The sequence below is a fragment of the Peromyscus maniculatus genome, chromosome 5, assembly GCF_049852395.1.
Source record: "Peromyscus maniculatus bairdii isolate BWxNUB_F1_BW_parent chromosome 5, HU_Pman_BW_mat_3.1, whole genome shotgun sequence".
In the NCBI taxonomy this organism is placed as follows: domain Eukaryota; kingdom Metazoa; phylum Chordata; class Mammalia; order Rodentia; family Cricetidae; genus Peromyscus; species Peromyscus maniculatus.
In genome coordinates, this window is record NC_134856.1 from 56,102,556 (window position 1) to 56,127,643 (window position 25,088).

Below are 25,088 nucleotides of genomic sequence, written 5' to 3' on the forward strand. Positions count from 1 at the left end.
TACTAAGGCCACATAGTATAAAAAGCAGGAGGGGACAGGGGTGTGTGGCTCAGCAAAATGCTCTCCTAGCATTCATGAGGTCCTGGGGTCTCACTTGGCCCTGTGTGTATGGTAGTCAACAAGGCTATAGGGATTGGCCCGAGTCATCCCCTGCTTGTCCCTGGCCTTTGATGAGGCAAAGCCAGGCCCTAGGAGGTTGGGATGGCAAAGGAGTTGAGCTGGTGATAATGAGATCCCTCTTCTTGGAAATCAGATGGGTCTGGGCCTGGGAGAAGCCTACATACATGCTAGGACACCCCTTACCTCTAAAGCCTTAAGATGTTTTCCTAAGAGTCAGGGCTTCTCAGTGCCCCAATGGGCCCAGGCTGGTCTCCTTCCCAGGTACACACTCCATAGCTACAAGGTTCCCCATACCATCTTGTCTCCCTCTGTTCCCGCATCTATACTCCTGCTTCCTTCCATGTGGGTCAATAGCTAGCCAATGAGGAAGTTACAGCCTGTGAGCAGCGCTGGGCCCCACCATGAGGAGCAGGGCAAGGGAGGGAGGACTAGAACTGAAACAGATGTTGTCCAGCACCAACCTGTCCATGGTGTGGCCCTGAAGCATGTTGGGGAGTAGGTCAAGTCCGTCGATTACCCTGTCACTGGGTGGCTTCAGGCCTGCAAGGGACAGGCTGGTGGTAAAGAGGTCCATGATGCTTCCCAGCTGGTGGCTGACCTGAAACGGATGTAGTACTCCTTGAGACATCCTGAGCTGATGGTGTTTGGGGGCTGGAGCCTGGGGTGATGAGCACCCGATTCTCCTCTGGGTCTGCAGATGTGCACACATGCTCCAACTTGTACATATTTGCCACATGCCATGGGGAGGGGGGTCACAGCCAGGGTTGAGTGGAGTCACAGGGATGGTCGGTGGTAGATGGGACTTAGACTGCATATCTGACCCCAGAGTCAGGCCACATTCATGCCCCACTTCTGCTACCCATGGAGCAGCTGTCATAGTTAGACCCAGAATGCTAGCATCTCTTCCTGGCTCTTTACAGAGAAACACAGGGGTCCCTCCTTTCAAGGCTCAGCTGTTCCGAGAGAGTAGGCAACGCTCATTTTAACACTTGACACCTGAAAGCTACTATGAGCTTTGTACACGGAAAGAGAAAAGGTCAGGAGTGTCCCAGAAGTAGCAAGGAAGCCAACCCAAATGGTGCTGCTCCTGTCCCACCCAGTGAGACGTTCCAAGAGAGGCAGGGGCACTTGCTGGGTCCACTACTGTTTATCTGTGGATGTATTAGCCCTGTGGGAAGCGTGCGTGACTGTTTTCTGCTCATGTTCAAGGGCAGCCCCAGTCAGTAAGTGGCTGGGGGTCTTCTGTGGCTCTGCCTCTTCGGTAACACTGATCTCCTTCACGGGCTCACCCACCCCCAATACCCTCTAAGTGCTGCTGTGCTGGAGAGAGGCAGTGTGCATGTCTTTTTCTTGACCTCTGTGGCTTGGGAAGGCCGGCGTACGATGAGCACAGTCTCTGGAAGAGGGCGTCTGTGGTCCTCTAGGAAGACATGACTCCATAGCAGCCAGTCCGGACCTCAGCCCGAGTTCAGTTTAGACGGCACTGGCCTTATCACTCCTTGCTTGGCCCTCATTCAGTCGTGCCAGCTGGAGACACTGAATAAACCTCCAACAAACTCAGCCGGCCCCTGACCACGGGACCTCCTGTCCCCTAAGGCTTGCTGAAATCCTCTACCTCTATGTCGAAACTCCCGTCCTTCCTGCCTTGCCTGGCTCAGTCACGTATCACCCACATCCTGATAGCTCGGGGGTGGGGGCGGCTTCTAAAGACAAAATGGCCTTGTCTGGACAAACAATGCGGGAGAGAGCCTTGCAATCTGCGTGTTCTCTCTGCTGGAGTACCTAGTTCCTCATTCCCAAACCCCACAACCCGTGCCCCCGCCCCACGCAGACCCCTCCTTCCCCACAGGAACACGGCTGTCCTTCACCGCTTGAAATAAAAGTCCCATCTGTTGAGGTCGCTCAGACTCTCGTCTCTTTCCGAAATCTGACAGACACGACTGTTACCATGCAACAAGGTCCCTGTCTGACATGGACGCGCTTCTGTAGAGCCTCCTTGGGAACGTTCTTACAGGTGCCAGGGTCTCCCTACCTATGGCAGCAAGGGAACAACCAAGGCCTTCTGAAGCCTTTGCAGGGAACGGAGCCTTCTGAGTGGTTCATGGTCCCTGCTACGCATTTCCCTCCAAAAAAGAGGGAAGCGGGGGGGGGGGTGGGGTGGGTGGTGGTGGTGGAATCCAGAAACTTTCATCATTAGGGAAAAAATAAGGGAAGGGAGCATGTCCCATGGCTGAGGTGACTGAAAGGAGGGGACCTGACAGCTCCGCCGGTGCCTGCAGCTGAGCACACGCGGGCTGTTTGGGATACTGTACTGAACAGCAGGAGGGTGCCGTCAGCCTCTTCGCCATGAAATGGGATCGAAGGCTGCAATTATACCACCACTGCCAGGTGCGGCAACAGGAAGGCTGTGTCTGCTGCAGGGGAGATGAATGTTGGGGTGTTTAAAGTTATTACAGAGCACAGCCCAAATCCCACGTGATTCCATTCCAGTTTGCTGTCTTGTGGGAAGCACGGTGAAAGAAAGCCGCCGCTCTGGAGCTCTGGAGCTCTGTCTCTCCTCAGAGGGCAAGGCTGTGTGTCTTTGACCCCAGTGTCGAGCCTCCGGAGGGCATCTGTCAGGAACAGCTGTGGAAGCAGATGCTCCGACCCAGTGGCCACACGCACAGAGGTTAGGCGCCCCGGGCCACAGGCAGCTCCAGTGTTCTCTTTCCTGTCCCTCTGAGCTGTGCCCGTGCCAGGTGGGGGCGGGGTCCAACCTAGGATTGGAAATGGCTCCTCATGGGGGAACCAAGGCCATGCCAAGTGTCCCTTCCCAGGAAAACCTCATGTGTCTCCCATTCCCCGCCCGATGACAATGACGACATGAGAGCTGGGAGTGACCGCTGAGGAAAGGAAGGGTTGGTGCGGCTGTGGGCTAGGTCCCTCTCCTGAGGGTCAGAGGGTCACGGCCAGTCTGAGCGGCCATTAGTATCCCAGTAACCATGTGTCTTCTACATATGATGTGTTTACTGCCATGGGCACTCTGTTCTACAGAGGGAGCTGGCCAGATGACAGGCAGGCCTGTCCAACAAACCCTGAGATCCACCACCCGGTGAGGCTCTGGGATTAGTGTGACCTGGAAGTCTCATGTCAAGAGGCCCCAGGCAGAGGGCAGTGAGGGGCAGAGGCTCAAGCAGGTCTAGGTTTAGAAGCTAGATACTGAGGGTAAGTCTCATGGCTGGACACCTGGGGGTTGTCACCAGGTCTGCCGTAGGAGCTGGCAGACTGGACAGGTGACCTCTCTGGGCCTCACTTTCCTAACATGTGCAATAGAGGAAGCGTAAAGACCGTGTCTGGCAGGATGGTAGCCACGAGGGACATCTGTATCGCAATCCCTGAACTCTGTGCTACAGAATATCACACAGCAATAGGCAAATAAGACAGTGGGTGGGATTAAGGATGTGCATCGTCTGGTCTCTAGCAGGAGATTGGCCTGTACTCTCCATGCAAGCCAGTATTTGCTAAAATCAGCTATTCTGTCCACTCCTAAGAATATGGAGGCTCCCACTGCAGGGTGAATTGAGGAACCCAAAGGGAGGCACTGTCTCCAAGATCGCTGGAGGAAGAGGTCAGCTGAGGAACAGTGACATGAACGTTAATCTCAGCAGCAAGCACTTAGCGTGGTGACTACAAGGTCCGCAGTGGATTCTTAGACAAGGGGTGGCCTACCTGGGAACAGAGCTGGAGGTGAGGATGCTGCGTGACATGAAAGTGTCCAGACTGGGGCAAGATACACACTCACCCACTTGAGGCCCTACCTCTGGTCTTTGCCACAAAGGCATCAGGGTCCCATGGAGGGCTGCAGCTGTCCCTGGTGTAAGTCCACAGAACATGGGCAGTCGATTGACTACAGAAGACTCTTTATCATCTGGCACCAGTGCCCCCAGAGACCTTGCAGGAGATAAAGCTTCAGTGTGGAACGCTGACTCACCTGGCCTGCAGCAATGTGCCCTGGCCACCAAGCGATCGCAGGTTCCCTCATGCCACCTTCAAATGTAGTCTGCTTCCCACACAGGAAGGGACCATTGCTGCCACCTGGGGATGAGAGTCACCACCTATCAGCCTCAAGATCTCAGGGCTCAGATCCTCTGGGGAATGAGGGGCACACAGCACCCCTGCTGACAAGTGGCTTATCCTGACTTCTGAACTCCTGGTTAGGCACATTTGAGTCCTGAGGTCATCACAGGGACAAAAGACCAGGAGGAGGGGGTCAGGTTGCAGATACAAATCAGAAAACCTGGGTGGTTCTGACCCAGACAGCTAAGATGCTCTGGCTATAGCTTTCCAGAGAGAACAGAAAATTCTTGCCTCACTAGGAGCCACCAGCCTACTAGGAGTCACTGCTCAGGAATAGAAAGCAGTCATAGAAGCCCATTCCTATCACAGCCATAGACCCTGATGTTTCCAGTTAGTGTTATTAGATGCTAATATTCACAGGCATCATGTAATGGGTGGGTCCTATGTAAAATGCAGCCTCTCCCAGATCCCCTCTTGTCTTTACACCATCTGTAGGGGGGTAGGGCACACAGCTAGATTTTGAAGATATTAGCCCCTGAATAAGCCTGTGGGAAGCTGGTAGGGCAAAGACCTTTCACATCTTTATCCTAGACACAAGGATGAATTCCAAGGGTCTTAGAGCTGGGTGGGCCTGTTCCACAAGGACAGATGCCAGAGCATGAGCTGCTGAGATTCCACCTCAGGCCCCAAGACACAAAGGTAGGGAGAAACAAAGTGTTTTCCCAGTGAAAAGTCACACAAGACTCATCCATGGAAATGGCAGTCACTGTGCTCTGTAGCTCCCATGGAAACCTACTTCTTCTCCATATGCAGCAGACACAGCAGTGTGAACAGAACTCAAGCCAGAAGTCCCGGCAGCAGCTCTTTTCACCCCTCACCAGGTTAATGAGAAACAGGCACGGACACCGTTAAGAAGAGATGGTAGGAAGCAAGAAAGTTGTGTCTGGGGAGGATACCTGGGGCCTGAAGGTGACCATGTTCTACTTTTTTTTTTTTTTGGGGGGGGGGTTTCCAAGACAGAGTTTCTCTGTGTAGCCCTGGCTGTCCTGGAACTCACTCTGTAGACCAGGCTGGGCACCTGCCTCCGCCTCCTGAGTGCTGGGATTAAAGGTGTGTGCCACCACTGCCCAGATCTATTTCTACTTCTTAAACTAGGTATGGGAATGTGGGTTTTATTTTAAGGTTTTTTTTTTTTTTTTTTTTTTAATGTTTTAAAAACAAGCTCTGACGCCAGGCGGTGGTGGCGCACGCCTTTAATCCCAGCACTCGGGAGGCAGAGGCAGGTGGATCTCTGTGAGTTCGAGGCCAGCCTGGTCTACAGAGCTAGTCCAGGACAGGCTCCAAAGTTACAGAGAAACCCTGTCTCGAAAAATAAAAAAAAATAAATAAAAAGGGCTGGAGAGATGGCTCAGAGGTAAAGAGCACTGCTTGTTCTTCCAAAGGTCCTGAGTTCAATTCCCAGCAACCACATGGTGGCTCACAAACAACCATCTGTAATGAGATCTGGTGCCCTCTTCTGGCCTGCAGGGATATGTGCAGGCAGAACACTGTATACATAATAAATAAATAAATCTTTAAAAACAAACAAAACAAAACAAAAACAAACAAAAACAAAAACAAACAAGCTCTGACAAGTTTTATTCAAAAACAACTTTCCTGGTTCAGTTTTCATCAGTCTGCTCCAGAGTGACTCTAGGAATATTAGAATCACCGGGTCTGTGATAGCCAGCACGCATACTCTGTAGTATTTTCTGTATACTGTGTCCAATTCAATATTATTGCCACTATAGTGGTGGACACCAGTTTTGGCCAACAGTGCATAGTATTCTATTTCAGATTTCCTCAAAGCTAGCCAGTTGTTGGCGAGGATAACCAACTTCACTTTGCCTTGTCTGGTTATGTTCAGAGTCCACTTTCCCAGCATGTATTTTTCCACTTTCTATAACAAGTTGGAGCCTAGACTTGACAGACTCTGGGGACTTTCTTCACCTTCTTTATGGCTACCATCTGCTACCTTAGGTGCAAGAAGGTTCTTGCTCTCCAACCTTAAGCTGCCAAGATCTTAAGGTAATTGTTAGAAATGATACCATTTCCCTCTGCCTAGCACCTTCTATCCCTGAGAGTTGGCCAAATAGGTAGCAGCTGAGCTCTGGGTATCTGCTGGGAGGTGAGGGAGTCCTGCTCTTTTCTCTGAGATGTATGTGGAGAGCTTGTATGAGAACTAAGGTCATCATGGATCACAGTGCAGGGCATCAAGAGCCTCCAGGTCAACCTGGCTAGACTTGGTGGTCTTTTATATTGCCAAACCGGCTTTTCTTTGGTTTACGATGGTTGTACTGGGTTTCTTCACCTGAAACCAGGAAGCCCCCAGGACACTTGGTATAGGACTGCCTGAGCCACTGGAGGTATCAGAGCCCAGACTGCCTAGGGACAGTACAGGCTGAGGAGATTACTGGGCCCTCGGCCTTGACAGGTAGCCTCATATTAATAGTTGAGCCCCTGCAGCACCAAGGGTGACTGTCCCAGGCTCACTCACTGGACGGCTCCCAAGACTGAGGAGGTTTTCCTGCCATCTCTATAGCAGCCAAACAAGCTCTACCCCAGCACCACCAGGTATTCTGCCAAAGCCCTGGCTGCCAAAATCTCCTGGAGCCTGAGTCTGCTGGAAACTGGCTTCTTTCAGGTAAGGACTGTCTTGAGAGAGCGTCTCCTCCCCCTGACACTTGCCTGTTCCTCTCTCTCAGAGGATTCAAATTCATGTGAACCCAGGCCAGGCCTGAGTCAGCAGGGTCAAGACCTTGCTGCTAGGTTCTCTATTTTGGGAGGCTTCTGTCTGTAAGCCACCTTCTAGTCATGACCTGGGGCCAGGGGACAGGAAGCAGAACTTGCCTTGTTTGGGAGCAGAAACGAGGGCTGCCCCGTTATCAGATGTGAAGAAGACAAATGTGTTCTTACTGATGCCCAAGTTCTGCAGAAGGCTCAGGATTTTCCCAACACTGTCATCTATTTCCCGAACAGCATCACCATACCTGCAGGGGAAGATGACATTCTATCAGGCAGCCAAGGGCATTAGTGTGACCCAAATACTAATCTTATCACTTCAGAGATGACCAGTGGGGCAGCTGGCTGCTTCTCAAAGGGAAGTTCCAGCTCAGGTTCAAATGGTTCATTGCAAACAAAGCAGATATAATCAACACGACTTTCTTTTCATCACTGATCCTGGGCTGGAGGAGGATAAAGATGGATGTTTTGTATCTTTCTTTCTCTTATGGTGCTGGGGATTGAACCCCCTAGGGCTCAATGGCCTCATGTATGCTAAGCAATTTTCACCACTGAAAAACATCCCAGCTGCTTTGGACTTCCCATAATGGCTCAGAGCACCCACCCAATGACACTGAGCGTAACTGAAGGCCCCAGTGGAGCTTATGACTCACCGCCCTCGAAGGCTGGTACCCAAGAAAGGTCTTGAGGCATAAACTGGTGCATGAGTGGCGTCGATGGCCCAGTAGAGGAAGAAGGGGCTCTGCCTCGCATGCTGTGTCCTGATGAAGTCCAGAGCTTCCTGTGGGAAAGGCCTCCATTATCCTCTGCTTCAGGTCAATTCATCCCCCTGCCTCCCCAGCTTCCTCCTGCCTCCTTGCCTTGACCAGCCAGCCCACTCAGCCTTACCTGTAAGTAGAGCTGGGTGAGGTTAGCTTCCCCGGTCTTCAGGTTAATTGGGAATTCTTCATAAAATCTGGAAACAAAAAACAAAAATCCGAATTTAGTCAAGAAAGACCCTTCCTCAATTTCACTGCAAAGGCAGAAATGTTCTGAGGGAAGCTTGCTTAGATGAAGATCCTGTCTGAGGCAACAAGGCTCTGATGGCCCCAGAATGTAAGAGGAGTATAGAAAAGATGGGTGGGTGTGTGTTCTGTAGAGATCAGACAAGGCCCAAAGGTGTAGCTGAGGACACAGGCTTTAAAAATAAATGCATGTGTGTACAGGTACACACGTAAGTGCAGGTGTGCACACAGAGGGTGCACACATATGTAGAGGAGCGAGGACAATCTCCTTTGAGATGGCTCTCTCTCTCTCTCTCTCTCTCCCTCTCCCTCTCCCCCCCTCTCTCTCTGTGTCTTGTTGCTGATTTTTATTCTTTTGAGACAGGGTCTTACTGTGTAGCTCTGGCTAGGCTATGTAGACCAGGCCAGGCTGGCCTTAAACTCATAGAGATCTGCCTGCTTTTGTGTCCAAAGTGCTAAGATTAAAGGGGTGCACCACCATGCTGGGCCAGAGTCTCTTACTGGTTTGAACTCACCAATTAGACTGGCGGGCCAGTGAGTCCCAGGGAGCCCCCTTCCTCAGCCTCCCCAGCACTGGGATTACAAAGGATGCCATCCTGCCCAGCTTCCTACACTAGCATCAACAACTAGACTAAGGTTCCCACGTTTGTGAGACCAACACTCTATTGGCTCAGCCATCCTCCCAGCTCCCAGAGGCTTCTTTTAGAGAGGTGAAGATGTTCTATAGCCTGCTGCAGGGATGACTGTCTCTGAGTATACCAAGGGCCCTTGAACAGCCTACTGCAGATATAAAGCACTCATTTTTAAAAGGGCAATGTTTGGCTCAACCTTTAGGTTTGCTGATATAAGAACTTCCACCCAAGGAAAAAATGAGGAAGGAAAGAAAAATTAACCAATCAAAATTCAAGAAAGATGAGTCAGGTCCTTGACACCAGAGCTATAAGCTGAGGCATCCCTCCAAGGCCTGATCCAGGTGGTCTCTCCTCCAGAGCAGACCTCTTTCTGTGGTGACAATGGGCAGTCCCTGGAGTGACTCTCACATCAATTTAGCCCCACAGGCTCCTCTCTTGTGTGCAGCTAATAGGCCAACTAAGTGCCTGAGGATGACAGTTACCCCACTGGACGCCCCCTCCCAAATGTAAGCTATGAGCACTCCTTGGATGTAGGAGGATCTTTGAGTTACATGTCTGAAAGAAATCTATGACTCTGGAAAGGTTAGAGATGGCCTCAGGTGAGACTCATGAGATTCTGGGCAAAACTGCTTAAGAGGCAGAGTTCTCACTCTCAGCACCCAGGGTACCAGATGCCAGCTGGTAGTTCAAGAACATCAGCCCTGTTCCTGGGCACTAGAGACAAAGGGCAGGGGTGAAGGCAGGCCACAGGGATGGGGCAGGAGGAAAGGGAAGGGGCTCTGTTACCTGCCGACCATCTCCCAGTCCCTGTACACAGGGATGTTGGGCTTGACCTTGTTGTCGTAAGGTCCAAAGTGACAGTTGGGGGATCCAAACCACTCATCAAATCCATGTTTCAGGGGGTGGAACTGGGGTCTGTGACCTAGATGCCTAGGAACAGGAACCAAGACACTTCAGAGACCCCCTCACTGGGGACACTCCAATGTTTTGATCAACAACAATCCACCACCATCACGACTGCTAACCTGCCAGCATTCTAGCACCCCAGGGTCTAGAGACACCAACATACAGAAGGTCAAGACCTCACTTCAAGAGGGAGCACAGGAACCCATCTGTCCTCCCCAGAGCTCCAGGCATATCCAAGGGCATCCAAGCATAACTGAGGGCATTTCAGTGAGCAGAGAGTGTCCTGACAAAGCCAAGGGCTTCCAGGCACAGCCGAGGGTGTCCCAGCACAGCCAATGGCATCTGGGCACAACGAGACACAGAAGAGGGTTTAGGGGTCCCTCAGGATCTGGAAAGAAACCCTGAAGGATAGTGCCTGGAGAGAAATCTCCCAAATGCCTTGAAAGCAGCTGGATACAAATGCCCATTTCAACTACCTCTAGACTCAGCAGCTTCCTCCTGCCTTTCTTTACCCTCAGGGACACTCCAAGGACTGTCACTGCTCCATCTGTTAACACAAACGTCAGAGTATTATCCCAGCCAAGGAAAAACACCAGGAAGGTGGCTGGGTGGGAAGATGATTCAGTGCTTAGGACTGTCCCCTCATCCTCAGAGCCTGGGGCAGGACTGATATTGGAGTGAACAAAAAGAACATGGCAGGAGGCCTGCTCTGGTAATAGTGCAAGCTATGTGGAGACCTAGAGATGAGAGGGGTCCACAGAGGAAAGCTTCACACGGTGAGGGCCTTAGGCAAAGCTGCAGGATCCCTTTGTGATCCGCGCCCCTCAATGCCAGGTACCCCATGTTCTCCCATCTGGCCTCCTTTTCTTTCAGGGACACTTAATCACATTCCCTCCATCCACTAATAACCACAGGAAGGCTGCTGAGAGGTGCCACGATCCCAACTCCAACACCAAGCATCAGTGGGTCAGCAGTCCTGAAGTATCCTGGAAGCAGAGCCTGTCCTTCCTGGGGACTGCAGCTCCTACCTGCTCTTCAGAGCACATGTTAGACTACCACTAACTCCAAACTAAGCCATATGTGACATTGTCATCTAGCCTGGGACACAGACCTGTTTATCTGTGTTGTACACGCACACCTGCAGAAAGCCTTTTTCAGGTACAGCTTTAACACAGCGTCCGTGAGGTGGAGTGTCCTTCTCGCAGCTGTACTGGGGATAGGCTATCTTCAAGGAGGCTCCACCTTGACCTTTCATCCAGGTACAGAGTGTGCAGATCCAAGGTTACCACTCCATGTCAGGTAGGGTTAAAGGGCAGCAGAGAAGTCTTGGGGGATAACTGGCTGGTCAACAACTACTCTACCTGCTCTTCGGAGAAGAGCATCTATCTAGAACCAGTTTCCTCACTTGCAGGGGAGACTGGCACAGCATGGTTGGCTCTGCGGTGCTTGGTGTGCCTAATGGCTACACAGTGAACTTTTAGAGCTTTTAGAGCTACCCTCTGACCTTCACACTCTCAGTCTGTAATTACCCCTTTAGGGCCGAGTGCACCACTATGGTACAGTGACATCTCAGATCCTTAAGCCAGCCTGCACTGCATCTTCCATTTTGAACCTGCTCTCAGGCCCACTACAAGATACTGGTCCTTTCTGAATATTGCAGGGCAGATGGGAGGACCCTTGTGTCCATGTCCAGCATTTTATAGTCTCTTTGTAGGAGAAGCATGACCAGTGCCCTGCCTGAACACAGCTACAATTCTGTACACTTGGTCCTAACAGTGGTTGGTACCAACCAGCAGGTGAACAGGACTGGAGAGTGGGCGGCAGTCTCCTGAGATTTGTGTTCTAGCCTCATTCACCCACATTTGGCTGCTGGCAGATTATGCAGTCTACTTGCAGGAGTCTGGGCTCTGTCCATGTCTGACTTGGTCAGGGAGATGAAATCTAGACCCTCAGTGCTGAGGTCTGCATAAAGGACACAGGGCAGTACTGGCTGCAGCTCACAGCACCGGACTAAACCCTGCTCATAGAAGAGCAACCGAAGATCTGCCTCCAGCCTCTGAGAGCCTGGTCCCACCACGGTGCCTCTTTCAGAGTCTATCAGAGCTGTTCCTCTTGGTCACCTCTTTCCTATCAGAAGTCACACAGGAAGATCAGTGGCTCTGTGGAAACCTGATTCCTGTTCAGCTCTGGCCCCTTCAGTCCTGACAGCAGGAAGCTGTGGACCTGGCAGAACTGTCAGGCAAGACACAGGCATCTCTGGTTACTGTGGGGCCCCCGGCTCTTTCTCGCCTGCCTCTGCCAAAGTTCCCTGGACTCCTTGCCACCTGCTTGGGGACTGTGCAGGTGAGGAGGGACCCATGCTTGTCCCTTGGCTCTTCTCTGCCACCACCCCCTGGTTATGGCCAGGTTTCATTTTTTGCTTGCAAAGTGACAAGTGTTTCTTAGGCAGCTCTAGGTTGCCTAGATTTCCTAGTATCAGGTTTCCCACCCTGTGACCAGTAACAGACTCAGAGAAACCATCCCCAAGGGGAGCCATGTGCGGGGGCCATGAGCAGTGAGGATCACAGAGAACAGAAAACAGGGGAAGGCTTTCTGAGGGAAGGGACCTGCTGCTTGGCTTTAGGCTGGGGAGAGCTCCATCAGGGGATCATGGGATGCTGCAGGAGTAAACGAGATGGACGTCAGTGCTAGAGGCCAGCAGCAGCGAAGCGACAGAAGCAGCTATGGAGGTGATTGTCTGTCTCACACTCAGCCACCTGCGGCTGCCCTGCTCCTACCTAGCGCTTCTTTGTGACTTATGATAAAGTTTGTCACTAGACAGAAGCCCTCTGGTGACTAGCACACTGTCTCATCTGTATGCAAGAATGTGATTGGCTCACTTGGTGACATTTTACTGTGGCCACGGACATGGGTGGGTCAGAGAGGGCAGAAAGTATGGCGGGAAGGGGGGAGGATGGGGACGACTGAGTGCTTGCTCGGTGTCATGCTGCGACAGCTTTGCTGGACGCTGGTGTCTTGACCTCCTGCTGGACTTTAGATTTCGATTTTTTAATTTAATTTTATTTGAGATAGGGTCTCACTTTGACTATTCTGGAGCTTGCTCTGTAGACCAGTCTTATTGCGAACTTATTGCTTTAAACTGTAGCCTTTTAAGCCTGAAACAGCGCTGTGGCTGCTGGCTCCATCCACTTCAGCTTCCCAACATGGCAGTGGTACGTCTTCTGCCAGCTCTGGGAGCCATCAATTCTCAGAAATAGTGGGTCTATGCTTCTTATCAAAGCAGGGTGTAGCCCAGAAACCTCTCTCTCTCTCTCTCTCTCTTTTTTAAATACTAGTAAAGACTAAATCTACCACACAGCATAATGTGCCGCTGGCAGACGCCTCATTTCCGCCATATTGTTGGTCAAACACACACCAGGAACCCGCCAGTGTTCAAACCTGTGTTTTGTGGTGTCTAGCTGCCCGTATGAGACAAGAAGCAGGAACCTGTTTTTGGCTCTGTTTAGAATTGGTTATTAAATATTATCAGGTTTAAGGTGGAAACTCGAGCCATTGGGCGCCATTTGTAGCTAGAGTTTTCCTGCCTTGCCCACAGTCAGGACAAATCTTTGTCACCCGCCAGTCCCACAGCCACTCAGACCCAACCAAGTAAACACAGAGACTTATATTGCATACAAACTGTATGGCCGTGGCAGGCTTTTTGCTAACTGTTCTTATATCTTAAATTAACCCATTTCTATAAATCTATACCTTGCCACATGGCTGGTGGCTTGCCGGCATCTTCACATGCTGCTTGTCCTGGCGGTGGCTGCAGTGTCTCCCTCCTTCTTCCTGTTTCCCCAATTCTCCTCTCTCTTTGTCCCGCCTATACTTCCTGCCTGGTCATTGGCCATCAGTGTTTTATTTATAGAGTGATATCCACAGCAGGGTCTCACTTTGACTATCCTGGAGCTTGCTCTGTAGACCAGGCTGACCTCAAACTCACAGAGATCTGACTGTCTCTGCCTCCACCACTACAGTTATCAAGTTCCTGACTTTAAACACCAAGTTCTTTTTTTATATTTAAAAAAGACGTATTTATTTTTATTTTATGTTCATGGGTGTTTTCTCTGCATGCGTGTCTGTGTACTATGTGTGTGCCTGAAACACCAAATTCGTAAAAGTTCCCTGCAGATGCTGGGTGGTGGTGGAGCATGCCTTTAATCCCAGCACTCAGGGAGGCAGAGGCAGGTGGGGAAAAAAAGCCCCCTGCAAAGATTATAGATGGCACACAGCTATAATCTCAGCATGTGGAAGGCTGAGGCAATGACACTGTTGGCATTCTGGCCCACCCCTTGGGGACCCACCCTGCAGTCCTCCCCCTTCTCTCTATTCCCATGAGTTGTGCACCCCTCCCTCACATCTTTCTATTCCTCTCCCCATCTCTTTCCCCCACCAAATAAAACTCTTCGCTGAGCGCTGCTTGCATGGAGTCTCTGTCTCTCACCCGCTGTGGAGCACCTTGGCCCAGCCCCCCCCCCCCCCCCGCCCCCAGGCCATGTCATTACACTGATGCTGTGTGACTTGGCTGGTTTCCGATGGTGTTTCTTCTTATACGCAGGCAATCCAAGAAACGCTGGGACCCTGTATCGTCTAACACCATCACTTTTCCAACTTCCAACTGGACGACCCCTGGGACTCTTCACCCTATTGGTAAGATTCCCCCCTTTCCTTCTGGCCGTTTTCCATGAGTAAGGATTCATCTTCTTGACTATGGTCTCTCGCCTCTTGGCCCTGTTCAAGACCGGGTACCGGGCACCACACTTCTCGGGCTTTCAGCCCTCCAGCCCGTTTCTATGCGACAGCATGTGGCAACAGCTTGTGCCCACTCACTCGGTGGCCCATAGCCTTTGGATGACAGTCCCCTGGCTATTTTGGGCCATCACTGGTCCTCGCTGACCCTCTGGGACGCCGGAGGTCAGTCTGTTGGACCTTGTTCCTCACTCTGGAAAATGCGCCTCCTCTCCTATCCCAGCTCCTTCCTTACTGCCCGCTCCCTCAGGCTCCTCCATCAGTGACATCATCACCTGTCGCCAGGTCCCTTTAAAACTGCCCCTCATCCCTCTCCTCTGTAGTTTCACCCCCAGCCTCTTTGCTCTCTAACTCTGTTGCCAGGGTCTCACGCGTTTGTTCCCCTGCAGACCCTGGCACCGCCCTTTCCTGCAGCTGCCTGGCCCTGTTACCCGCCTGCTTTTGCCCTCAAACCACCTCATGCTGTCTGTCTGTTCCCTGTTTCCCGCTCTTCTCCCTCCTCCTGCCACCACCACTCGGAGCCAAGCCCCTCCCCCCTCCGAGGGTCCCCCTTCTCTTTGCCACTACTACTGAGGCTCCGGAGGTGGCCACATAAATATGTTTCTGACTGACTTTTTGTTGGTGTTGTTTTTTGTTTTTTTTTTCGACACAGGGTTTCTCTGTGGAGTTTTGGTGCCTGTCCTGGACCTCACTCTGTAGACCAGGCTGGCCTCGAACTCACAGAGATCCGCCTGGCTCTGCCTCCCGAGTGCTGGGATTAAAGGTGTGCGCCACCACCGCCTGGCTCTAACTGACTTTTAAATGCTTCAATTTATCTGTTCCTTATCTGTTCAGTCTTGGGGAAAAAAAAAAAAGAAAACCCATGTGAACACATGGTCAGGTGCCAGAGGGTGGCCACATGGTCAGGCAGACACCATCTTGACTAAGGTCAAAGACAGACAGGTCATATGCTCTGTCACCATATTTGATAAGGGCAATCACATGGTCAGGTAGGCACTATCTTGGCTAAGGTCAAAGAGGAACAGGTCATATGACCTCACCACCATCTTTACTAAGGGCAGCAAAAAGTCATTTTCTGTCAGTGGCTCAAGCATTGGCTGGGTGCCTGGCACTTGAGCCATTTGTAGGGGGGTGGGAAAAAAAAAAGCTCCACCTAGAGTCAATGTACTCCACAGGTCCAGTCGCAGCCTGGCTTTCGTTCTTCTGTGGCCACCCTCCAGGGCTCTTGGGCATCAGTGGAGCTGCATGCTGGCGATATGGCCAACTTGTCAGCTCATTTTATAGATTAAAAAAAAAAAAATCAAGCCTTACTTTCCCTAAAGCTACTAGGTCTCTCAACATAAATAAATTATTTAAATGCTTCAGATTACTTTCCCCTTCTATATATTAAGATTTTAAAATTTCAGATTTTAACATTAATAGAGTTCTGATGCAGTTTGGGTCACAAACTCAGGATTTGGGATTTTCTTGCTTGTCTTCCAAATATAAACTTATAGGTATGAGTCCACTGCTGTTTTTCAGATTCCTGCTCCAAATAAGGGAGTTTTCCTCATCTGTCTATTCCTGAGGATGGTATTTTTCTTTCTCCTGGTCTCCCTTTCATAATTACTAAGACCATGGGCCAAAGGCTCCAAATAAGTTCTTCTGTCTCTGGTCTGTCTGCTTCAGCAGGTTTCCACTTGGCTGGCAGACACATCCAAGCGTCAATGGCTGACTGTAACCTGCTCCAAAGGACCATGAGTTCTAGACTTGGCTGAAGGCTGATACGATGTGGACCAGTCCAACCAAACACAATTGTTCCATCTCTACAGCCAGGTCAGATGACCACATACTTCCGATAAATACCCCATTGCCAGGGTTCCCTCCTTATCTTTGACTGGCCTTTCAGCCTCCCTGGGCTCTGACCATCTGCTCCCCGTTTCAGTTTGAAGCAGCTATAGAAGAGCAACATCCCTGTCCCCGCATCCCCCTCAAAAACAAAAAACAAAAAACAAAACAAAACAAAAAAAAAACAGCTAAAGGGCCAAGTCAAAGAAAAACCCCTGGCAGAGGGAGAAATTGGCTACCTAATGCCCACTGATATACCAGGAAACTAGACCAAATATTGTCAACTGATAGATTTATTAACTAAAATAATTCTGCAATAGGATAAAACACTTGACCTTCTTTATACAGAACCAAAGAGGTATTATATGACCTTAAGAAATAATTATTTTGGGCTGGAGAGATGGCTCAGGGGTTAAGAGCGCTGACTCTTCTTCCAGAGGACCTGAGTTCAACTCCCAGCACCCACATGGCAGCTCACACCTGTCTATAACTCCAGTTTCAGGGGATCCTCACACCCATGGCAAAAAAACAAATGCACATTAAAAAAATAAAATATATATAAAAAAGAAATAATTATTTCTATATAAATCATTCAGGATTATAATCTGGCTATACTCAAAGATCAGAACTACAGGGCCTTAAAAATGGTAATAGATGCAGACATCACTGCCAATGGCTTAAAAAATGTCTCTCCTTACTCAAGGTCTAGTCAGGCTTAGAAATGTAAGCCTACTTGTCCTTGCTAAATTTATCTGTTCAGATTAACTTAGAGATTTACACCTCTAGAAAATTTAAATAAATGATGGCATATGTTTGATATATAAGATATTTGATAGGCAAGATGTATATCCTGTGACAGAGTTTCTGGTCCCCCGAGAGAGTCCTTTTCTTGGAGTTGGGTCACACCCTGACTCACAAACCCCTTTTGTCCTGTTACCATTTGGTTCTGGGATCTTTCTCCCATCTCTCTTCTTTGCCTTCTCAGGAGACAATAAGTCCTAGCCTTGTGGAAGCTGCTAAGATATTGGAGACTTGAGGAATACTAGCTGATAGTCAGCCATTCCTACCTAATAGACAGGCAGTCCTCAAATGCTCAGAGATCTGCAGAATATGGCATTTAAAATGTTGATCAAAAAGCTTATTATATTAGACAGAGACTCTCAGATCCTAACAGTGACCCAAGGTCTCCAAAGAAGATTATGAGGCACCATGATGTCTTACATGGATTATGGCAATGCTGACCAATGCTCTGGGCAAGATGCCCCAATGTGAGACCTGCCACTAGGACCCAGCCCAGACTGGACAAACAGCAGGGCATCGGAGAACTGATTGCACTCCTTTTGCCTAGACAAATTAAAGTCGGTCTTCCCTATGTCCCTCGTCCACGGGGAAAAACTCCCACCTTATGGGCCTGGTGGCCAAAGACTGATGCTGTTCTGATACTTCTGCCTCCAATGGTGGAGACCTGGATATGGCTGACTGGGTGAGGACTGGTCCCTGTCATTTTTTAAATAGATTCAAAAGCTGCTTGGTCTGCATTCAGATATGATTTATCGTTCTCGGATCTCTGATTCCATTTGATGACCAGGCTTTGCTTCAGCTGCCTTCTCAATTCTCTATGTAAAATTCACAGGTCCCCCTCTCCTAGGGCTACTACTAGTTCTAGACACAATTTACCTTGTTACCAGATTAGAAAAACTCACAGAACAAATTTCAATGTAACTTTTTAACTATTGACTGTTCTCAGTATATCCTGGTTTGTTTATATGAAGATAGGAAAGTTGTCTGATGATGTTTAGGGAAGCCTCCCTCCTCCTTCACTCACTCAAACACTTCCATTCAGTAAATCTCCTCTGGTTATAGGTCTAAGAATGTGTTTCATTGGACTGAAACCAGGCCTTAAAAATGTTCATACCTTTTAACCCAAAGCCATAGCCTTTTGCTATGACACTAAGATGTAAATCTGTTCCAGTTGTTTTACACACTTACAGGTTCCTGCATGGATCCACCCTCCTACCAGATTTATGCCAAGACCAACCCTCAGGGGCTCTCCAGATACACCAGCCCCTGCACCAGCTCTGAGGATGCCAACCACCAACTGAGGACACCAACAGGGACGGATGCACCCCCACCTCAAGGGAACAACAGATGTAATGGTTCACGTACTCCTAAAGAGCACATCATCCCTCAGTTCACTGCTGGTACCACCTCTCCAAGCTCAAGTGGGCACCTGCCCAACAATGATAACTATCTATTTTTTTCTCCTAGCAACCTGCCTTCTCAGCTCCCTCAAGGAACAGATGCCTGAGATCCCCATGCCTGATATCTCCACGATGACAGCCAACTAAATGCTTCTTCACTCATACCTCATGCTTTGTGTGACCCTGACTCCCAACTTCCCCTTCCCACTTCACTCTAAAATCAGCAGGAAGCAGTTTCAAGAATTCAGCACCTTTATTCCCCCACTTGCTATCCATAACTCGCCTTTTTATATTAATCAAAACAGGAGAATGTCGGCATTCTGGCCCACCCCTTGGGGACTCACTCTGCTCGTCTTGACGTAAAGCCTACTTTAAGAGAAAACTCCTCCTCCACCGCCTCTATTCCCATAAGGTGTGCACCTCCTCTCCCCCGTTGCTCTCTCTCCCCATCTCTCTCTTTCCCTGTTTCTTGCCCCCACCAAGTAAAACTCTTCACTGAGCGCTGCCTGCATGGTGTCTCTGTCTCTCACCCGCTGTGGGGCATCCTGGCCCAAAGGCCCCGTGCGCTGTATCATTACACTCACCACTTGCCCACAATCTTGTTGGTGTAGCCTGCCTTCTTCAGGAGCTCAGGCAGGAGGTGCTCTGAGTTAGGGATGCCACCCATGATCTCCTGAGGTGTGTAAGCTGGAAGAACAACACTGCATTAGAAATATCACATCTCTGTAATGGATACACACACTACCCCATCAAGGTGGACAGGCAGAACTGTGGTCAGGCTAGAGACACTTCCCATGATATTCCCAGGTACTCTCCAAGTTAGTACCAACATGGTGGGGATGGTGGAATGCTGCCCCTCACCCCCACCTGTCTGGTTTGGCATTTGATATCATGCTGTTCCCTGTAGGCTATGATCCTGGTTCCTCCCATACTCCTTTTCTTCAAAGCCACTTGAAATCCCATCTCATCTGGGACCCTATCCTTACAGAAACCATCCAAGCTCTTGAGCTTGTTTCCAGAACATTCCCTGCTCTGACCTGAAACCTCATGGCTTTCCCAGTGGAATAGGAGCCATGCCAGGCAGTGCCCCAGGAGCAGGCCAAGGGTGATGGGCGAATGCTGTGTGGTGTACCTGAGGTGCCCCAGGCCCAGCTTGGTTCTCAGTGGGCCAATTCAGGGAGGAAGCTTGTGACACGGGGGGGGGGGGGGGGGCTGCTCTGTGGTACTCAGTTCTGCCTTAGGTGGCCTTTATTTACCGTTCCAGACCCCAATCCTCTCATACTAAGGCCTAGGACACCAGCTTTCCCTAATCTAGATAGAGGTACCTACAGGGTTATGGGGGTGGGGGGTGGGGGGACATACCATTCCTTGCATGCGCGTTGGATGTGTAGAAGCCATTGCGGATGGGCAGCCGTCCTGTGAGCAGGGCTGCCCTGGCTACATAGAAGGATAAAAACAGACACTGTGACACAAATCCAGGTAGGACCTTCAGCCAGCTCTGCAGTGCCTCCCGCGTTCACAGTTCCTGGGAGGTGTCTGTCATGAATGCATCAGGCTGACACTGAACTGTTGGGTTTTAATCCCCTCCAGCCTCTGCGTTGCACAAGTCAGGCACTGGGAGATGGCCCAACGGCCTGTTGACGATGGAGGTTTATATAGCAGGTTCCGCTACTCAGCTCTGTCCTCGTGCTCGGTCTCTAGACTCGGGGACAGCCACCAGACTGAGGACCCATATGGCCTGCCTCCTACTGACCACTTGCCCCATCTACTGTTCTTACTTAAGGTCAGCACTTCTGTAAACACCAATGTAGTAGGAGTGACATTCCTTGGGACGAGGACATGGATGGCCTCACTGCCTCTCCACTACACCCATGTCCTGTGACCAGGAAGTACAGACAGTACTCTGAGGGCAGTGTGGCAGTTCTAGGAGACAGACAGCAGCCCTCCCCTGGTGCAGAGTGACCCCTGCCTGCTGGGAGGCAGATAGCAATATCGAGGGCACGGTATTGCCCTTAAAGAGCCCTAATAAGCTCCAAACTTATGGTGACTCAGGGCTCAGAGTCAGGGGCCAGCATGATAGCAATAAAGTACTCGTTCCACCTGCAGCCTTCCTGACACCTGAGAAGAGGCTGTTTCCCTAGATTAGGGTGGGAGGGGCAGATGCGGCAGACTCTGCTGGCTAACTGGGTCCAGGGCAAAGGGCAGCAGCAACTTACATGGTGAGCACAGAGGGTTGGCAGAATAGAAGTTTGGGAAAAGCATCCCTTCTGCAGCCATCCGGTCCAAATTTGGGGTCTCTCTGGAAGGCTCTCCATACACACCCAGGTCACCCCAGCCCATCTGCAGGGAAGATCAAAGAGATGAGGAATGAACCCTTTCAACAAATGGTTCTTTTGTTACAAGGAAGAGCCATAGAGTTTACCCAAAGCCTGGAAGCTTCTGTGAGCTGCTCCAGGACTTACAAGAAATTTGCTGGCTTTCACCTCTATATCAGTTTGACCACCACCAGAAATATATCTGTGTTTGCCTTCCTCCTCAGCTGAGATCAAGCCCTGTGTGCTCCTAGAGTCTTGGTGTCTAAGAATACACATCTATTTTCAGCATAAAGCTGTTATGCAAATTTAGATTTCAAAAGCAAGTGGTGAGGTTCCTCAGAAAGCCGAGCCTAGAGTCACCACATGGCCTGGCAGCCTGGCTCAGTGTACCTCACAGAACTGAAAACCCATGCTCCAAGACTACATGAGTGTCCATGGCAGTCTGATCCCAACCATCAAGGGCTACGGCCAGTCCAAGTGGCCACCAGATGACAGATAAACAAGTTATAGGCTATACTGTCTGGGTGGAATTGTATTTCTCCAAATTCATGACCATCTGAAGCTCATGAGTATGACCTTAATTCACTTCCACATTGGAATGTTATTCAAGGAAACCTGAACCCATGTTTCTAGGCCGTGATCACTCAGATTTGGTTCAGAATAAACTCTCACTCCCTTTGAGATGTAAACTGTGCTTTGGATCAACTATGGCAAACTCTCATTGGAGGGAGGGCATGCAGTCAACTCCCAGCTATGGTCCATCACAGTGAAGGGTGGCAAGCAGCAAAACAAGACAAGGACGAGGATGCACAGGGTGGTGTTGGGAGTCGAGACGAGGCAGCTTCCAGTGTCCTGCCCCCATGGCGGTATGCTACAAGCCTGCTTCCCTCAAGGTCAACTTGTGATAGTACAGGTGGGTGGAATCAACCTGAGAACTTGTGAGAGGTTTAGGATCTAGAGTTCTCACTTTGGGATGGTCATGAAGGTAGGCACCTTGTACTTTACACACACCAAGATGACAGATGCACAGAGATATGAGATAACTAATTAGACATTAGCAGGCTTGTGAGTTATCGGGATGGATCCTTAACAATCAGCTTGCAAAACCAAAACCTGAAATCGTGAGACCGATACTGGTTCATAGGATGTAACTAGAGTTGTATTTATAACCCTGGGTGGAGTTATGACATTAACAGATGTGGGCATGTACAATTTTTGTCTTTGTGATACATTGTTGTCTTCTACAAAGTTCATGTTTGAGAACTGCAATCAGTCACACAAAAAAAAATCACAAAAATATGTTTTAACTAAGTTCATGATTCTTGTGTTGGGCCCAATTTATGGCTATCCTTGCTGTATGTGGCTGCAGGTTGGACATACCTAGAAAAGTTGGCGGTCCTTCCTTCCTTCCTTCCTTCCTTCCTTCCTTCCTTCCTTCCTTTTTTTCTTCCTTCCTTTTTCTTCCTTCCTTCCTTTCTTTCCTTCTTTCCTTCCTTCCTTTCTTTTTTGAGACAGGGTTTCTCTGTGTAGCCCTGGGTGTCTTGGCACCCACTCTGTAGACTAGGCTGGCCTTGAACTCAGAGATCCATCCACTTGCTTCTCCCTCCCAAGTGCTGGGACTAACATGCGCCACCTCTGCCTGGCTTGGACCAAAGCTTATTTTAACTTGGGTTGTGTTTGTCCTTCTCTGTTCCACTCAGCCCCCCATGTTAAGGAGGGTTACGTGGAAAGCCACCTGGGCACTAGGCCCATGAAGCTGCCCATACTTCCAGCCCACACCTACCTCCGATGACCATGAGTATTTTGCTCTGCAATGGTCCTTTTTGGTCTTGCCCACTCTCATTCTTTGACTATGTTCTGCTCTACAATCGTCCTTGTGACCATTATCTAATCTCACACACACTCTAATTATGCTGGCCTTTACACGAACCAGCCTCTTATGCTGGCTGTAACCCTTAGGACAGGAGTGGGTATGGAGTCTTTTGCAAGTCAATGTAACTGGCAGGTGAGTAGGTCTTTTGTATGGTTCACTACACTAGTTTTGGGAACCCATCCCCTGTTCTATAATGGTAGCCTCTCAGGGAAAGGGGCTTATTTAGAACATGCCCTCTGGACATGTTATAATATAACCATGATCAGGACCATGATCAACCAGTCCAAAGTCAGTGGCAATCCTTAAAGAATTTAAACTAGAGACAATCTTAGACAGCCAGACAGTGTCAAGCCTGGAGCTGGGAGCCATGTTATCCTAGGTAAGCCAGACATACATAAGCACAGGTTGCAGATTCAGACATGATCAGCCTGGCAAAGGCAGCTATAGAGGGCAAAGGGAGGGGTTTGCAGAGGAGAAGAGACTAGCATGGAGGCTCCTGTGCTGCTGAGGCTGTTCTTATCTGCCATATAGAGGGCACCTCAGGACTTTTCTCCCCTTCTGGCATTCTCGCCTCTTCCAGCACAGGCACCCTGCCCTGGAATAGGTCAAGTATGAACCAAGGAGGCCTCCCCACCCAAGGTGTCCTTTGCAGAGGTGGGCTCAGCTTTCCTGGTGCAGAGTCCAGCATATTCTTCTCACCTTATGCTTGGGTCAGGAGTGGGTCCGAGTCAGCAAAAGCCATTGTCCCACTGGGACTGCTGACAGTTGGTAGGTGAGCTGGGAGTTGCCTAGGGCTGTCATGAGGCTGTCATGGGGCCACCAGGGGCCAGCTTACAGACAGCAGCCTTATGAAAGGGGAAGCCTAAAGCCTACTTGCTTTAAGCTAGAGTGATCTTTGGTAAAGCCAGGGATTCCCAGTTTTACCGACATTAACTGAGTTCATTTTCAGTTATATGTATCAAAAGTCTCTACATGACAAGACCCAAGTTTTGCAGAATGTTCTTGGACAGCCCCAGGGTATTCAGAAGGTAGGTGGTGGGGGTTCCTAATCAACTACCTTCAGGTAGACTGATCTGGTGCTAGCCACATCCCATTAGCCCAAACCCCTGTACTCATCTGCAGCTGCCCAATGGAAATGCTCTCTGAACTTTACATGTACCTTTATATTTTTTAGTCACCATATTAGAAAAGCAATTAGGTTACTAGATGTTGTGGTTCATGCTTGTAATCTTAGCACTGGGAAGGCTAAGGCAGGATGATTGCCTCTAGTGTGAGGCCAGCTTGGGCTACAGAGTGAGTTTCAGGCCAGCCAAAACAACATACAAGACCATGTCTCAAAAAAAAAAAAAAAAAAAAAAAACCAACCAACCAAGCAAATAAACAAAACAAAAAATAAAAGTAAGGAGTCAAGATGAAGGCTAACAGTACAGTCACTTAACTCAATTATCCACAGTCTATCATTTCAACACTCTTTAGTAGTCTAATAGGGTGTTAGAGAGAAGACCTTTCACTCCTCACAGGCTGTCATTTGGAAAGGAGAGAACAGAAAACTGACAGGCAAGCGCCTGTAGTCAGCACTTCTGATCAAACAAACCAACAAACCAAGCCAGTGTGAGTTAGCTCTAAACGGGCCTAATACTGACAGGCACGATATATGTATGTGATATATATCTTCAGTACTGCTTAGTACTGTGCAAAGCCTGCTACCAGCCACCAGGACAGGCGCCGAAGGAGCCAGGCACCCAGAGTAGAATTAGTCATCATCCACATAGAATGGGAAGCTGGAAAAACACATTCAAGGTTTCCTGCAGTGGATTCTGGGTAGTGGGATTATGTACAGGATTTTTCAGGCATATATTTTTCTTCATAATAAAGAACCACTAACCTAATGAAGTGGGATGTTTACTTTTTCTCCTACTAAGTCTCTAAAACCCAACTTATTTTACATACATGGCACCTCTCTATTATGATGGGCACCACTTTGAGGAGTTAAGTGTGGGTCAGCACAGGTCTGAAGGCTCTGTGGGGAGAGCTGGGTTGGCTATTAGCCTCTGGGGTGCCCAGGACTGTTCCAAATCAACCTGAACTGGATGTGACTCTGGTTCAAATAGTAGCTGACAGGTGCCACTCTGTAGTGTGTGTCTGGGGTGGGGGGCTGATGGGCTAAGGCTCAGAGGAAGACAGGGTCCAGTCCAGTTTGGATCAGACCCAGGGCTGATTTCTAAGCTTTCATGTCACTTTCAGGGAGACAGATTCCTCAGATTGGGACACAGAGGCAGATTAGCCCCGGGGCTGAGTTCACAGACGGCTGCCTGCGGCACACCTGCTCCCTCAGGTGACATTCTTACCTTTCAGCTCTTCCATGCCCGACTTTGGTCAGAATTCCCCAGAGGCCCAGGCTGGAGGTGGGCACCGAGGGCAGGGCCACCTTATGAGGGGAGGGGGACGCCAGGCACCTCCCCCGAGAAGGAAGGAAGGGAGAGAAGAGCCTCCCTGAATACCGACCCCCCACTGAGGAAACAGTAAGAGAGAGAGGTGATATCGGCGTCTGAGCCTCCCTCGGGCCACCCCTCCACCGCAGT

At 49.8% G+C, this 25,088-nt stretch overlaps 1 protein-coding gene across 3 annotated transcripts in view; it reads right to left on the minus strand.

Annotated features, from left to right (window-relative positions):
• Positions 1–25,088, minus strand: part of Galns (galactosamine (N-acetyl)-6-sulfatase) — a 34,280-nt gene that overhangs the window by 8,883 nt on the left and 309 nt on the right. For all 3 annotated transcript variants that reach the window (XR_006072282.2, XR_001579667.3, XM_006987392.4), the window contains exons 2-10: positions 20,535–20,658; positions 19,681–19,755; positions 18,903–19,005; positions 9,380–9,523; positions 7,846–7,912; positions 7,611–7,738; positions 7,066–7,205; positions 4,091–4,194; positions 582–718 (exon numbers count right to left, since the gene is read on the minus strand). Coding sequence is in view for 1 of the 3 variants with exons in the window: in XM_006987392.4 (XP_006987454.1) it covers positions 582–718; positions 4,091–4,194; positions 7,066–7,205; positions 7,611–7,738; positions 7,846–7,912; positions 9,380–9,523; positions 18,903–19,005; positions 19,681–19,755; positions 20,535–20,658 (1,022 nt within the window). In the remaining 2 variants the exon portion in view is untranslated. The remainder of the gene's footprint in view (positions 1–581; positions 719–4,090; positions 4,195–7,065; positions 7,206–7,610; positions 7,739–7,845; positions 7,913–9,379; positions 9,524–18,902; positions 19,006–19,680; positions 19,756–20,534; positions 20,659–25,088) is intronic.